The sequence below is a fragment of the Cannabis sativa genome, chromosome X (genome assembly GCF_029168945.1).
Source record: "Cannabis sativa cultivar Pink pepper isolate KNU-18-1 chromosome X, ASM2916894v1, whole genome shotgun sequence".
Classification (NCBI taxonomy): Eukaryota; Viridiplantae; Streptophyta; class Magnoliopsida; order Rosales; family Cannabaceae; genus Cannabis; species Cannabis sativa.
The window spans coordinates 80,194,057-80,204,738 of NC_083610.1; the positions used below are offsets into that span (position 1 = coordinate 80,194,057).

The 10,682-nt window shown below is 36.0% G+C and overlaps 2 protein-coding genes across 2 annotated transcripts; one reads left to right on the forward strand and one right to left on the reverse strand.

Annotated features, from left to right (window-relative positions):
* The first annotated feature begins 825 nt into the window (after window positions 1–825).
* On the forward strand, window positions 826–3,015 carry LOC115699655 (uncharacterized). Its single transcript, XM_030627167.2, has 3 exons — window positions 826–1,323; window positions 1,871–1,986; window positions 2,114–3,015. Exons 1-3 carry the CDS (start codon window positions 1,095–1,097, stop codon window positions 2,789–2,791), a joined length of 1,023 nt encoding a protein of 340 aa, XP_030483027.2. The 5' UTR covers window positions 826–1,094; the 3' UTR covers window positions 2,792–3,015.
* LOC115699648 (probable serine/threonine-protein kinase At1g54610) lies at window positions 2,912–7,086 on the reverse strand. The gene is made up of 7 exons (XM_030627156.2): window positions 5,962–7,086; window positions 5,589–5,873; window positions 4,603–5,142; window positions 4,411–4,511; window positions 4,210–4,324; window positions 3,801–4,121; window positions 2,912–3,698 (listed from the first exon to the last, which is right to left on the reverse strand). Exons 1-7 carry the CDS (start codon window positions 6,406–6,408, stop codon window positions 3,531–3,533), a joined length of 1,977 nt encoding a protein of 658 aa, XP_030483016.1. The 5' UTR covers window positions 6,409–7,086; the 3' UTR covers window positions 2,912–3,530.
* Between the last annotated feature and the right edge of the window lie 3,596 nt (window positions 7,087–10,682).

Consider the following 10,682-nt stretch of genomic DNA (forward strand, 5'->3'; position numbering starts at 1 on the left):
AGAATTAGTCAAAATTATCGATTTACCCTTCATATTATCTCTTGACTCCTTATGTACCATTAATTCAACGTGAACAATTAATCTATAACTTATTTTAGATTTAGATCCAACTGTTAGTACTTTTAGAATTAACACTATAAATGAACTAATATTTGATCTGTTAGGCAAGCTTGGATTCTTTATTGTATGTTATGTTCTCAGTCACTCATGTTATTAGATTCTCAAAATAAAATTGTAAGAATCATCTTCTTTGAGAAACTTTAATGAGTGAATCAAATAACCTAATAAACAGAAACAAGAGTTCATGTATACACAGTATACTCAAAATTAAGACATATCAACTAATGATTATCATTGTGATATGAATAATTAATGAAAGATATTTTTTCATTGTGGTATTAGACACCATAAATGCCTCCTAAGAGCATCACCAAGGAGGCATCAAATTTGGTGATGCAGTAGAATAAGCCCTCCAACGTAGCTGCAAATATGACACTAAATTGCTGTGTGTGCTACAGTGCACGGCATATATGTCGTGCACTGTTCACACGGCATACTTTTTTTTTTTTTATAACTAATTTTTATATATGTCTATATGTCTATACTTTTACTTGTTTTCGCATTTGACAGATTTTTTAGTTTTTTTTTTATTAAAAAATTAATATAATAATAAGGAATATTTTTTTAGTGTAATTTTTGGTGTTGTGGTTGGAGTGAAGATAGTTTTTAACATCAAATTTAGTAATAGTGTGACACTAAAGTTGATGAGCTCCTTGGAGATGCTCTAACAATACTCTCTCAAAAAAAAAAAAAAAAACTTACCTTAAACTTTTACAATTAGCTAGCGGAGAGTGAGAGGAACGTGCGGCCCATATGCAACGCAAGCCAAGCCGACATGGCATAAACTCAACACTCACTCGTCAGTCCTCACTGACTTCTTCTTCCATTTCCATATCCAATTCCAATTCGGTTTAAATAAAGCATATTCTCACTCCTTTTCAATTCGTCGTTTTCTCTTTCTCTTTTCTTCTTCTTCTTCGAGGAAAGTAAAAAGAAGAAAAAGTCACCCGGAAAGTCTGTTGGGGAGTTTGGGTATGGATCTGTGGTCAGTGCAAGTGAAACACTGTATCAAAAGCCCTGTCTTGCTCAGGAACTCGTTTCCCGAGAAACCCATTTCATGGAATCCGGCAAAGTCGAAAATTTCCTTGCTGGGTATTGACGAGAACAGGGTTTTCGAGATCAAGATTAGGTCTTCTTCTGGGTTTCGTTCTTTCGTTGTTCGAGCTGTTGGGAAGAAGAATCATGGCAATTCATCTTCGTCTGGTACGCCTTGATGATCACCATGCCGATTTATTTTTCTTGGATTGTCAACTCTTTGTTGAATTTTTTTTTCTTAAGTTTGACTTTTTGTACTCTTAGATAACTGGGAAAAGGCGCCTTTTTTTTTGTTTTCCTTTTAAAGTTGTCCAAAGGATAAGCATTGAAATTTCGTAGGTTGTGAATTTTGATTCAGAGTAAGGAATTTTGGATAATGTGATTGTTCAATTGTGTATTTTTACTAATAGTTTCTTTAGTGTATGAAATTACATTTAAAGAAGTAAATACTTGAACTGGGTAAGAATGTAGAGTAGTTTTTGGTACAAGCTGACGACATTCACTTCGATTTCCATAGTTTGAGAACTTAAAAGCACAAACTTGGTTCAGTTTTGAACTTTGATAGGTTATTTTTTCACTAACTTGTGTGCTCTGAACGTTCTAAGTTTATGAATTGTTTTTCACTTGTTGGTCTTATATTTGTGAACCTATGAAGTCATTTTAATTGATTGTGACTAAGCGTATTGTATGTATGTGGTTGTGATGTTACATATAGGAAATGGTGATCGGCCTAGTCCAGAAGATGGTGGAAAAGAAAGCAATTCATCTGGTTCCCTTCGTATAAACTTAGATTGGAGAGAAGTCAGAGCAAACCTATTTGCCCGGGAGCAGGTGATGTAAAGCTATATATATTTATGTATTTATAGATAGATGAGTTCACCAAGTACATTGAGAAATCTGTGCTATTAGTTGGTTTGTTGTAATGTATCTAATATACTTTGCAATATTTCTTCTACAGGCTGAGAAGGTAGAATCTGATCCTCAGAACAAAGGTGCTTCATCCCACGAGTCAAAACCTCTTGGTTCAAAGTGGGCTCATCCTATTTCTGTACCAGAGACAGGCTGTGTCCTCGTTGCCACAGAAAAGCTCGATGGGGTACGAACATTTGAAAGAACTGTAGTCCTCCTCCTTAGATCCGGTACCAGACATCCACAAGAAGGGCCTTTCGGTGTTGTTATCAACCGACCACTTCACAAGAAAATAAAACATATGAAACCCACCAATCTTGATCTTGCCACCACGTTTTCTGATTGTTCTTTGCATTTCGGTGGGCCTCTAGAGGCAAGTATGTTTCTGTTGAAAACAGGGGGAAGAGCAAAGCTGCCTGGTTTTGAAGAGGTTATCCCTGGCCTATGTTTTGGCGCTAGGAACAGTCTTGATGAAGCTGCTGAACTAGTAAAGAAGGGAGTCTTAAATCCTCAGGATTTCAGATTTTTTGTTGGTTATGCTGGGTGGCAACTTGATCAGTTGAGAGAGGAGATCGAGTCGGATTACTGGTATGTTGCTGCTTGCAGCTCTAATCTAATATACGGGAGTTTCTCAGATTCCTCATCAGAAAATTTATGGGAGGAGATATTGCAGCTAATGGGTGGCCAGTATTCTGAATTGAGCCGGAAGCCTAAGCAGGATATGTAGTTAGCGTTCGGCCTGTAGATGTTCTTAATAAAAACTAATCTAATAGTCGAACTCGAAGGAAGAGTGGTAATGAAGGTATATGCAGAAGCCAAATGTACAGAAAGTTCAGTGGCTTAGCAGATTAGTAGATCTTGTTTCTTTTCTTTATTTTCATCCCTGAGAACTTATTTATGCATCATGTAAAAAAAAATCCTTCTTTTACAATAAATTTATGTTTCCAATCATCTACAAAGCAATGAATCAGTTAAATTGTGCAAGAGAGACAGCAGTTTAATACTTTCTTTTTCTTTTTCATATCTTCCTAACATAATGAATCTGGAGAAAGCCAATGGATAATTTACAATGTGTTATATGAAACAGCCTTGTTTTTTTTTTTTCTTTTTTTACACTATACAAAGTGAATATCTCAAGCTACCAAACAATTAAGGGAAAGAACAAAATATGTCCACTTTGAAAATTATAATCTGTGGGATGGTTTCACTTGAAGAGAGAATTATTACAATATGTCCACTGGTTTTCATTTCTGAATATACATAACCAGTTCAATCTTGGTCAGGTCAGGACAGGTCTCCGAGGTGATACATCTCTTCTTGCTTGTTCAGGTCTACCGGTGAGACTCGATTGGTACTAACAGCTGCAGCCCTTTTGCTGGTCCTTCTTAATTGGCAACAGCACCATTATTTGGAATTGGAGTGTTGTTTGTTAATATATTAACAAGAAAAAAAACAATAACACTTGTTCAACTGTAATTGTCATAGCCTTTATTGGTTCTAGCCTTGTCAAGACGAGCTTTACGTACTGCTTGTTGAATTTGTCTCTCGTGTTCTTTAAGTACATCTTCTAAATTCCCACCTGGAGGAACCAAAGGTCCAGAGTAATGGATTCTGTTCTTCTTCTGTACATATCCCTGCAAAAGAAAATTATCAATATGTTATATTTCAACAACTTCTCTGGTTAAAATAATTGAAATAGAAGTTAATAGGGATTTTTGTTTCTTCCTTTTTTTTACCATGTCAGATTCTTTTGTATGCATAGTTTCACTCCTTTTAGCAGAAGAGATCATAGACGATTCGGGTTGTGACATCAAAGGTTTTTGAGATCTTAAGTCTGTTTTATTCCTAATAGAATTATCTACTGTCTTGCTCCTTGATGATCCTGGCTCAGCATTATTACTACTACTACTACTACTGGGATGGACCATAGAACTAGAATGAGCATAACCATTATTCTGTCTTTCTCCTCTTGGTGGTTCCATTCGAAAACCTGATCCTCCATCATCTGGGGTACTGCTGTACTTATGACTTGATGAGGTTTTGGCATTGGAATGTTTCTGCCAATATATTACATTACAGTTAAAAGTTATAATCTTTGACTGAACAAAATTTTATTAATACTCTACTACATCTTTTCAAGCCTACCTGCAAAGAAGTGTCTTGTTCGTCTTCGAATTCTGGTGTTGGCAATTGGTTGGCATCTCTTGAACCCCTTCTAACAGATTCAGGACCTCGTCCTTTTACCGTATCTGCTCTACGCCTGAAACAAAATGATAAAGATAAGATGTATGAGTATCTATCTCAAAATCAATTGGCAACGACTGGAGTTATATATATAGGTCTTACTTCCTTGCTTCCTCATTGCGAAGCTTGACATCAATCTCCTTGCTCGGGGGATACTTTGGTAAACTAGATGGATCACAAGGAAGGGGCTCTGTTGTAAAGAACTGAAAGGAAAAACCAGTGACTAATAGAAAGAAAAAACCAAGTTTGGAGAAAGAAAAGTCTTTAAGAAATTTGGGGACATTGTTAACTTACATCACTTGCAAGTGAAGTTGCAGCGGTTCCACGATCTTTTGGTTCGATTGCGAGTAGTTTATCAACAAGAGGCATTGCATAAGAAGGGAAGTCTTTGAATGTTTCGGGAAGACGACGCTTGTAAGGTTGTTGAGGCTTGAAGCTAGTAGCATGTGGTAACCTTGTTTTTTGCCAGAAATCTTCTGATGGTGAACCACAAAGTTTGAAAATCTTATGCATTTGCTCTACCTCAGTTCTGCCAGGCATAATTGGTTTGCCTGCAAACATTTCTGCAAGAATACAACCAACACTCCACAAATCAATGGCTGGTCCGTACTGTGTGGAACCAAGAAGAAGCTCAGGTGGTCTGTACCACAGAGTCACCACACGACTAGTCATTGGTTGATTCTGATCATAAAATGTAGCCAAACCAAAGTCTCCAATCTTTAAAACTCCATTGTTGTCAATCAAAATATTGGATCCTTTAATGTCACGGTGCAGAACACCACGACTATGACAGTGTTCAAGTCCACGAAGCAATTGTTGCATGTAACATTTTATCTGTACAAATCCCATATCATATCATATAATAAAATTAGAAAAGAAAGAGTAATTTGCTGTCACACCCCCTCATATATGTATTCATTTTTATGTAGTTAAATACTCGAAACTGTACCAATTTTAAAATTTCTGTCTAATTTGTCTGTTATGCTAGCTTGGTTGCAAGTTTTTATGTTTTTAAACGTGCCCAGACAAAACTCATGTTTCCATACATAAGGAAACTAGTGTCACCAAAAAGTTAAAGTATTGCTATTACGCATTAGTAGTGCCCAATATAATTGGTTAGCGATATTTAATTACGCTGATAGCGGTATGAGTGGTCTTTTTGCAATTCTCACAAATTAGGATCAGGGGTTAATTGTGTAAAATTTAAAACATAAGGTTTGACTGCAAATTAAATAAGAGCACTTTAGAGCATTACTTACTAATAAGAAACTAATTAGTACCTGAGATTCAGTAAATTTGATTCCTGGGGTTGCTGCAATCCCAGCAAGATCATGATCCATGTACTCAAAAACAAGGTATAAGCTTCTTGACATTCTTGAAGTGACTAAACCTTCAAGCTTCATAACGTTTGGATGATCAAGTCTCCTCAATATATGGATTTCTCTTGCCATAAAACGAACACTTTCTGGATCCATATTAACAAATCTAACTTTCTTTAATGCAACAATTTTACCAGTTTCAAGGTCTCGAGCTTTATAGACACTGCTGTATGTTCCTTGTCCAATCTGCATATACATATACATATACATATAATTAAGCCTAAAAAGAGTCAAACTTTATTACCAAAAACTAAAAGAAAGTCAAACACTTTACTTTGTCTAACTTCTCAAATGACTCTGCTTTACGAGGTGTCCATCCTTTAATGGCGTCTCCGGCAACGGAGGTCAACCACGACGGCCAACCAGCCTCTTCATTCGAATTTCTTCCATTAACAACACTAGCTATCCTAGTCACCTGTGGTTTTGATGATTTACTAACCGAGGGTCCTTCAACGACCACCACAACTCTGTTGTCTTCTTCCTTTGGCTTTCTGTGAATAGAGCCATTTGAGATATGAGAACAAGTGTTGGCTCTTGATGTTGTTCTAGATAAAGGACGAACAGAGCCACCGTCCGCCTTAACTTCAACCAAGAAATTTTCTCTCTTTTGAGATGGAGGAGCGATCAGTTGAACCGGATTTGCCTTACCCAATTCCTTTTCTTTCTCGTATTTTTCGGCTACATCCTTTTCCGATGCTCCCTTTGAGCAAATACAACCCATATCTTAACGGTATAAACCGTATGTTTTAAAAACAGGGGAACCTGAATTTGTATGAGAATCGTCAATGGAGGCTTCGACTTGCAAATATTTTACTATTAACCAAATGGGAAATCCTGCATTTTCCTGGGAAAACAAGAGTTTCCCTCAATAGCTCAATCTGGGTACTCCTCGAACTCATTAACAAATCAAGTTTAATGGCAGAAAGTTCCAAACTTTTCACACAACCTGAATTTCGGGTCGCCGGATTTTATTGTTTTCTTTTCAGATGTTCGAAAAAAATTGAATAAAAATGGATGATCATGTTTAGAGAAACCGGAGAATGAAAAATGAAAAGGGCATTAATGGAAAAATGAAAACTTTGTTATGATTTTGAGATTTGGTTGTGAATGGAAGAATGATTTTCGGATATGGTTATGTAATGTGTCCCTAGAAATAAGGAAAACCAATCGTTTTTGGGACTATACAGGACTGGTTTAGATAGCAAGTAACAGAGATCTTTCTCTTAACTAAACTTCTTCTTCTTTCTTTTTCTTTAAAGAAAAGAAAAATCACGTCGGAGTTGAGAAAGCTCGAAACAAAGTAGACGTGCATACAACTATAGTTTGCTGGATTACACGTGGCTCAATGTCTGACTATAGCAGATTGGGTCCCATCCCATTTCAACTAACTAAACGATTCTTTTTTAACTTTACCCAAGCTCAAACGACGGTAAATATGTTGTCGTTTCTTGTGAGAAATGGTCATAATTAATCAATTAATTTATAAAAAGGTTCATTATTTTTCTGGACAATATATTTGGTAATCCCTTTAACATAAGTCAACCAGTTTAAATATAAACATAATGATGAGCTGGTGTTTATAGAAACTAAACTATTCTCTAATTATTTGTATACTTATGATTTTAATTTGTACCACTCAATTCATTTTTATATAACTCAATGTATAATATCAAATAATTAGTAAATTAATTGCAAATATTATAATAAAGGATAATTAAATTCGTTTTTCCACACAAATAAGTCACATAACTTATAGTAAAATAAGAGTACATTTTGTTGTTGGAATAATGAAAGTATAAAAATAAGAATGTAAATTATATTTGAGTCTGTTTCAAAAAAAAAAAAAAATTATATTTGAGTGAGGAGGCTTTAGTGAAGATAGTGTTATTTATTGTTGGTGATATTCAACATTTTTTTTAGGTGTGTAATGTTGGTTCTCGTCATTTTATCTTTCATGAGTGGAATATTACAGCACATACATTAGCTAAACTGTGTTTTAAGATAATTTCAATTATCTTGGGAAAAAAATAGGAATATTCTAAAAAGGGAAAAATATTACAACAATACTGTGGGCCGGCCCAATGAACATTTGTACAGCCCAAAATGAAAATATTACAAAAATACCACTTGCCCTTACCTTCAGCCGCACGTCACAAACGGAGAAGATGAATGAAGCTCCATCGATGCAGTCGGCCACGCAACCAGAATGAAACCAGATCGAACGTAAAACAACTGTAAATCCCGTCGAATTTCAATAGGAAACGAACAAATCCAACAATCTAAACAGAAATTTAAAAAAAAAAGAGCAGGACAACCGTGGAGAAACTGAAATTCAACATTTGATTTCGGTTTTTATAGTGCAATATCACTCAAACGAGCGTCGAAAATTCAGATTGCAGCAATGTAAATCTGTATTGAACAGATCTGGAGCTCCCCCTCAAATCCAAAAAAAAAAGGTATGAACTGAAAATTTTTTTCAACAATGATACACGGCATTTTTAGTTGCATTCTGGTTGATTCACTGGTGTGCAACAGGAAATTCATATGGTAAAACCAATAAACAAGAACTGATTCTGATTAAGGAACCAAGAGATACTAATAAGGTATTTTAATTTTTTTTGCGTTGGCTTACAGTTGCATTATCGTTTGAAAATGGTTTAGAAATCATGAAGAAGTGTCAAATGACAAGTACCAAGAGCTAGCATATATACAAGGTAAGATTTATGTTAATGGTAGCAAATTAGTTTTATAATAGTTGTAAATCGATCTGATTCGAATAAACATGATGAAAAATGACAATGAGTAAGAACTATGTAATTTTGGGGATAGAATTGTGGTTTTTAAGTTGGTTTACAGTTGCATAATCATTTAATAATAGTTTCATTACGTTTTTTTGCAGGAATTTATTGTGGAAAAGATAGAGGACGTAATGAGTTTGAGAAATGGTTAGTTTCCCAAAATTTAAATGAAGTTTCTTAATAGTTTTATTCTCGTTTCTTTGTAGTTTATTAACAACCAAAAAATGGCAAAATCGGGAATCGGGACGGGAAATACAATGCTTGAACAAAGGAACGAGAGATAGAAGTAAGTTTGTACTCTATTTCATAACGAGTAATCAAACCAGTTTTAAAATTCGTTGCCTCGGACTAATAACCATTGCAAAAACACAGGAAAGGAAAGACATTCCATTCCTAGTCTTCTACAATGGACAATTCGATGATCGAATGAATTATGAAAATTATGAAGCCAGTGGACACTACATTTCTGCCAATTGTAACTATGAAGATTTGCAACAGAAACTCAAAGATGTCCTGGAGTGCAACCAAGAAAACACTGTTTTGCAACTGAAATATCAAGTGAAGGAAGGATACCAACCATTGAGGATAAAGGATGATCAAAGCCTGCATTTCTACATACAACTCAAACCGAAAGACCCCGACTTCACAACATACCCAATGTGTGTGAATGTCATCAACAACCCAACAACAACCATCGATGCATCATTCTTTGGAAATGACAATTCATTAATTACACATACAAGCGCCTTCCAACCAATCGAATACAATGCAGCAACAACAGAAGACTCAACAAATCAACAACATATAATTGAAGCTACAGTACCGGAATTTGGGGGAGAAAGTTTTGACTTCATGGACTATGCAAAACTTGTGGCAGAGGAAATGGTTGAGCAACTGGAAAACAACAGAAAAAGGAACCGTAAATCACAGATTATGACGAACTACTAATCACGTATCCGCATCATCCCGAAATAGAAGAAGCACAAATATACAAAGACAAAGAAACACCGCAGAGTGTGCTTGGTTTCTATGCAATTAGGAACAACTTCCAATTCGCAGTTAAAAAATCATGTGCAAGAACATACAAGATTTGTTGTTTGGATCCAAAATGCAAGTGGGCACTAACAAGATCCGTAAACGGGCCAACAAAGTCATTCATCATTCGAAAGTACGACGTAAAGATGATACACACTTGTGATCTAAACATCGATTTGCCGACAAGAGACAAGCTACAACGAAATTGATTGGAAACTACATCAAGCCACGGTTCACCAACATAAAAACAACTCAAACGCCACAAGACATCAGAGGAGAAAAGAAACACAAGTATGGTGTGAGAATGAACTACATGAAAGCATGGAGAAGCAAAGAGCACGCGCAAGAAGAATTACGAGGAAAAGCCAACGAATCATACGAGTTGCTGCCCGGTTTTTGCACATGTTGCAAAAAACTAATCCCGAACAATAGTGCACATGGAAACAGAGGATGACAACAAAGCTTCAAGTACTTGTTTGTCGCACCGGATGCATCAATAAAAGGATGGAAGAAATGCAAACCTATAATAGTTGTTGACGGAACTTTCCTTAAATCAACATATGGAGGTACATTGCTCTCTCGCTTGTACACGGGATGCAAATGGGCACATTTTTCCACTAGCTTTTTTGTGGATTCAGAAAACAACAACTCATGGCAATAGTTTTTCACACAAGTGAGAGAAACATATGGGATTAGAGAGGAACAAAGGCTTGATCTCGGATAGACATGAGAGCATAAGTAAGGCAAACTTGTCAAGTATTTCCGTAAATCACACATTGCTATTGTGTATACCACTGTTAAGCAATCTAAAAGCAACTTTCAAGAAGAATGCAAGCAAGCCGGATAAACCATTCTTCGCTGCGACGAGCATACACGAGAGGAAATTTGAATACCATATGAGCGAGTTGGACGGCTTGGACATCCGTGTAAGACCATATTTACAACAAGTTGGATACCACAAATGGTCAAGATACCACCGCAAAAACAACAGTATTCAACTATGACTTCAAACATTGCCGAATCTCTAAATGCGGCAAACTTGGCAGTAGAGAGCTACCAATCACAACACCGATGGAGTCATTGAGAGCATTGATTCAACAATGGACATACACAAACAGAAAAAGCACGTAAAACAACAACATTTTTAACACCTACAGCAGAG

Excerpts from the sequence above, each read along its gene's own strand:
- LOC115699655 (XM_030627167.2), top strand. The coding sequence starts at position 1,095 with ATGGATCTGTGGTCAGTGCAAGTGAAACACTGTATCAAAAGCCCTGTC. Across the intron at positions 1,324-1,870 it reads TGGCAATTCATCTTCGTCTG|GAAATGGTGATCGGCCTAGT; the intron begins GTACGCCTTGAT and ends TGTTACATATAG. Across the intron at positions 1,987-2,113 it reads ACCTATTTGCCCGGGAGCAG|GCTGAGAAGGTAGAATCTGA; the intron begins GTGATGTAAAGC and ends TTTCTTCTACAG.
- LOC115699648 (XM_030627156.2), bottom strand. The coding sequence starts at position 6,408 with ATGGGTTGTATTTGCTCAAAGGGAGCATCGGAAAAGGATGTAGCCGAA. Across the intron at positions 5,874-5,961 it reads CATTTGAGAAGTTAGACAAA|ATTGGACAAGGAACATACAG; the intron begins GTAAAGTGTTTG and ends ATGTATATGCAG. Across the intron at positions 4,512-4,602 it reads CAACTTCACTTGCAAGTGAT|TTCTTTACAACAGAGCCCCT; the intron begins GTAAGTTAACAA and ends TTTTCCTTTCAG.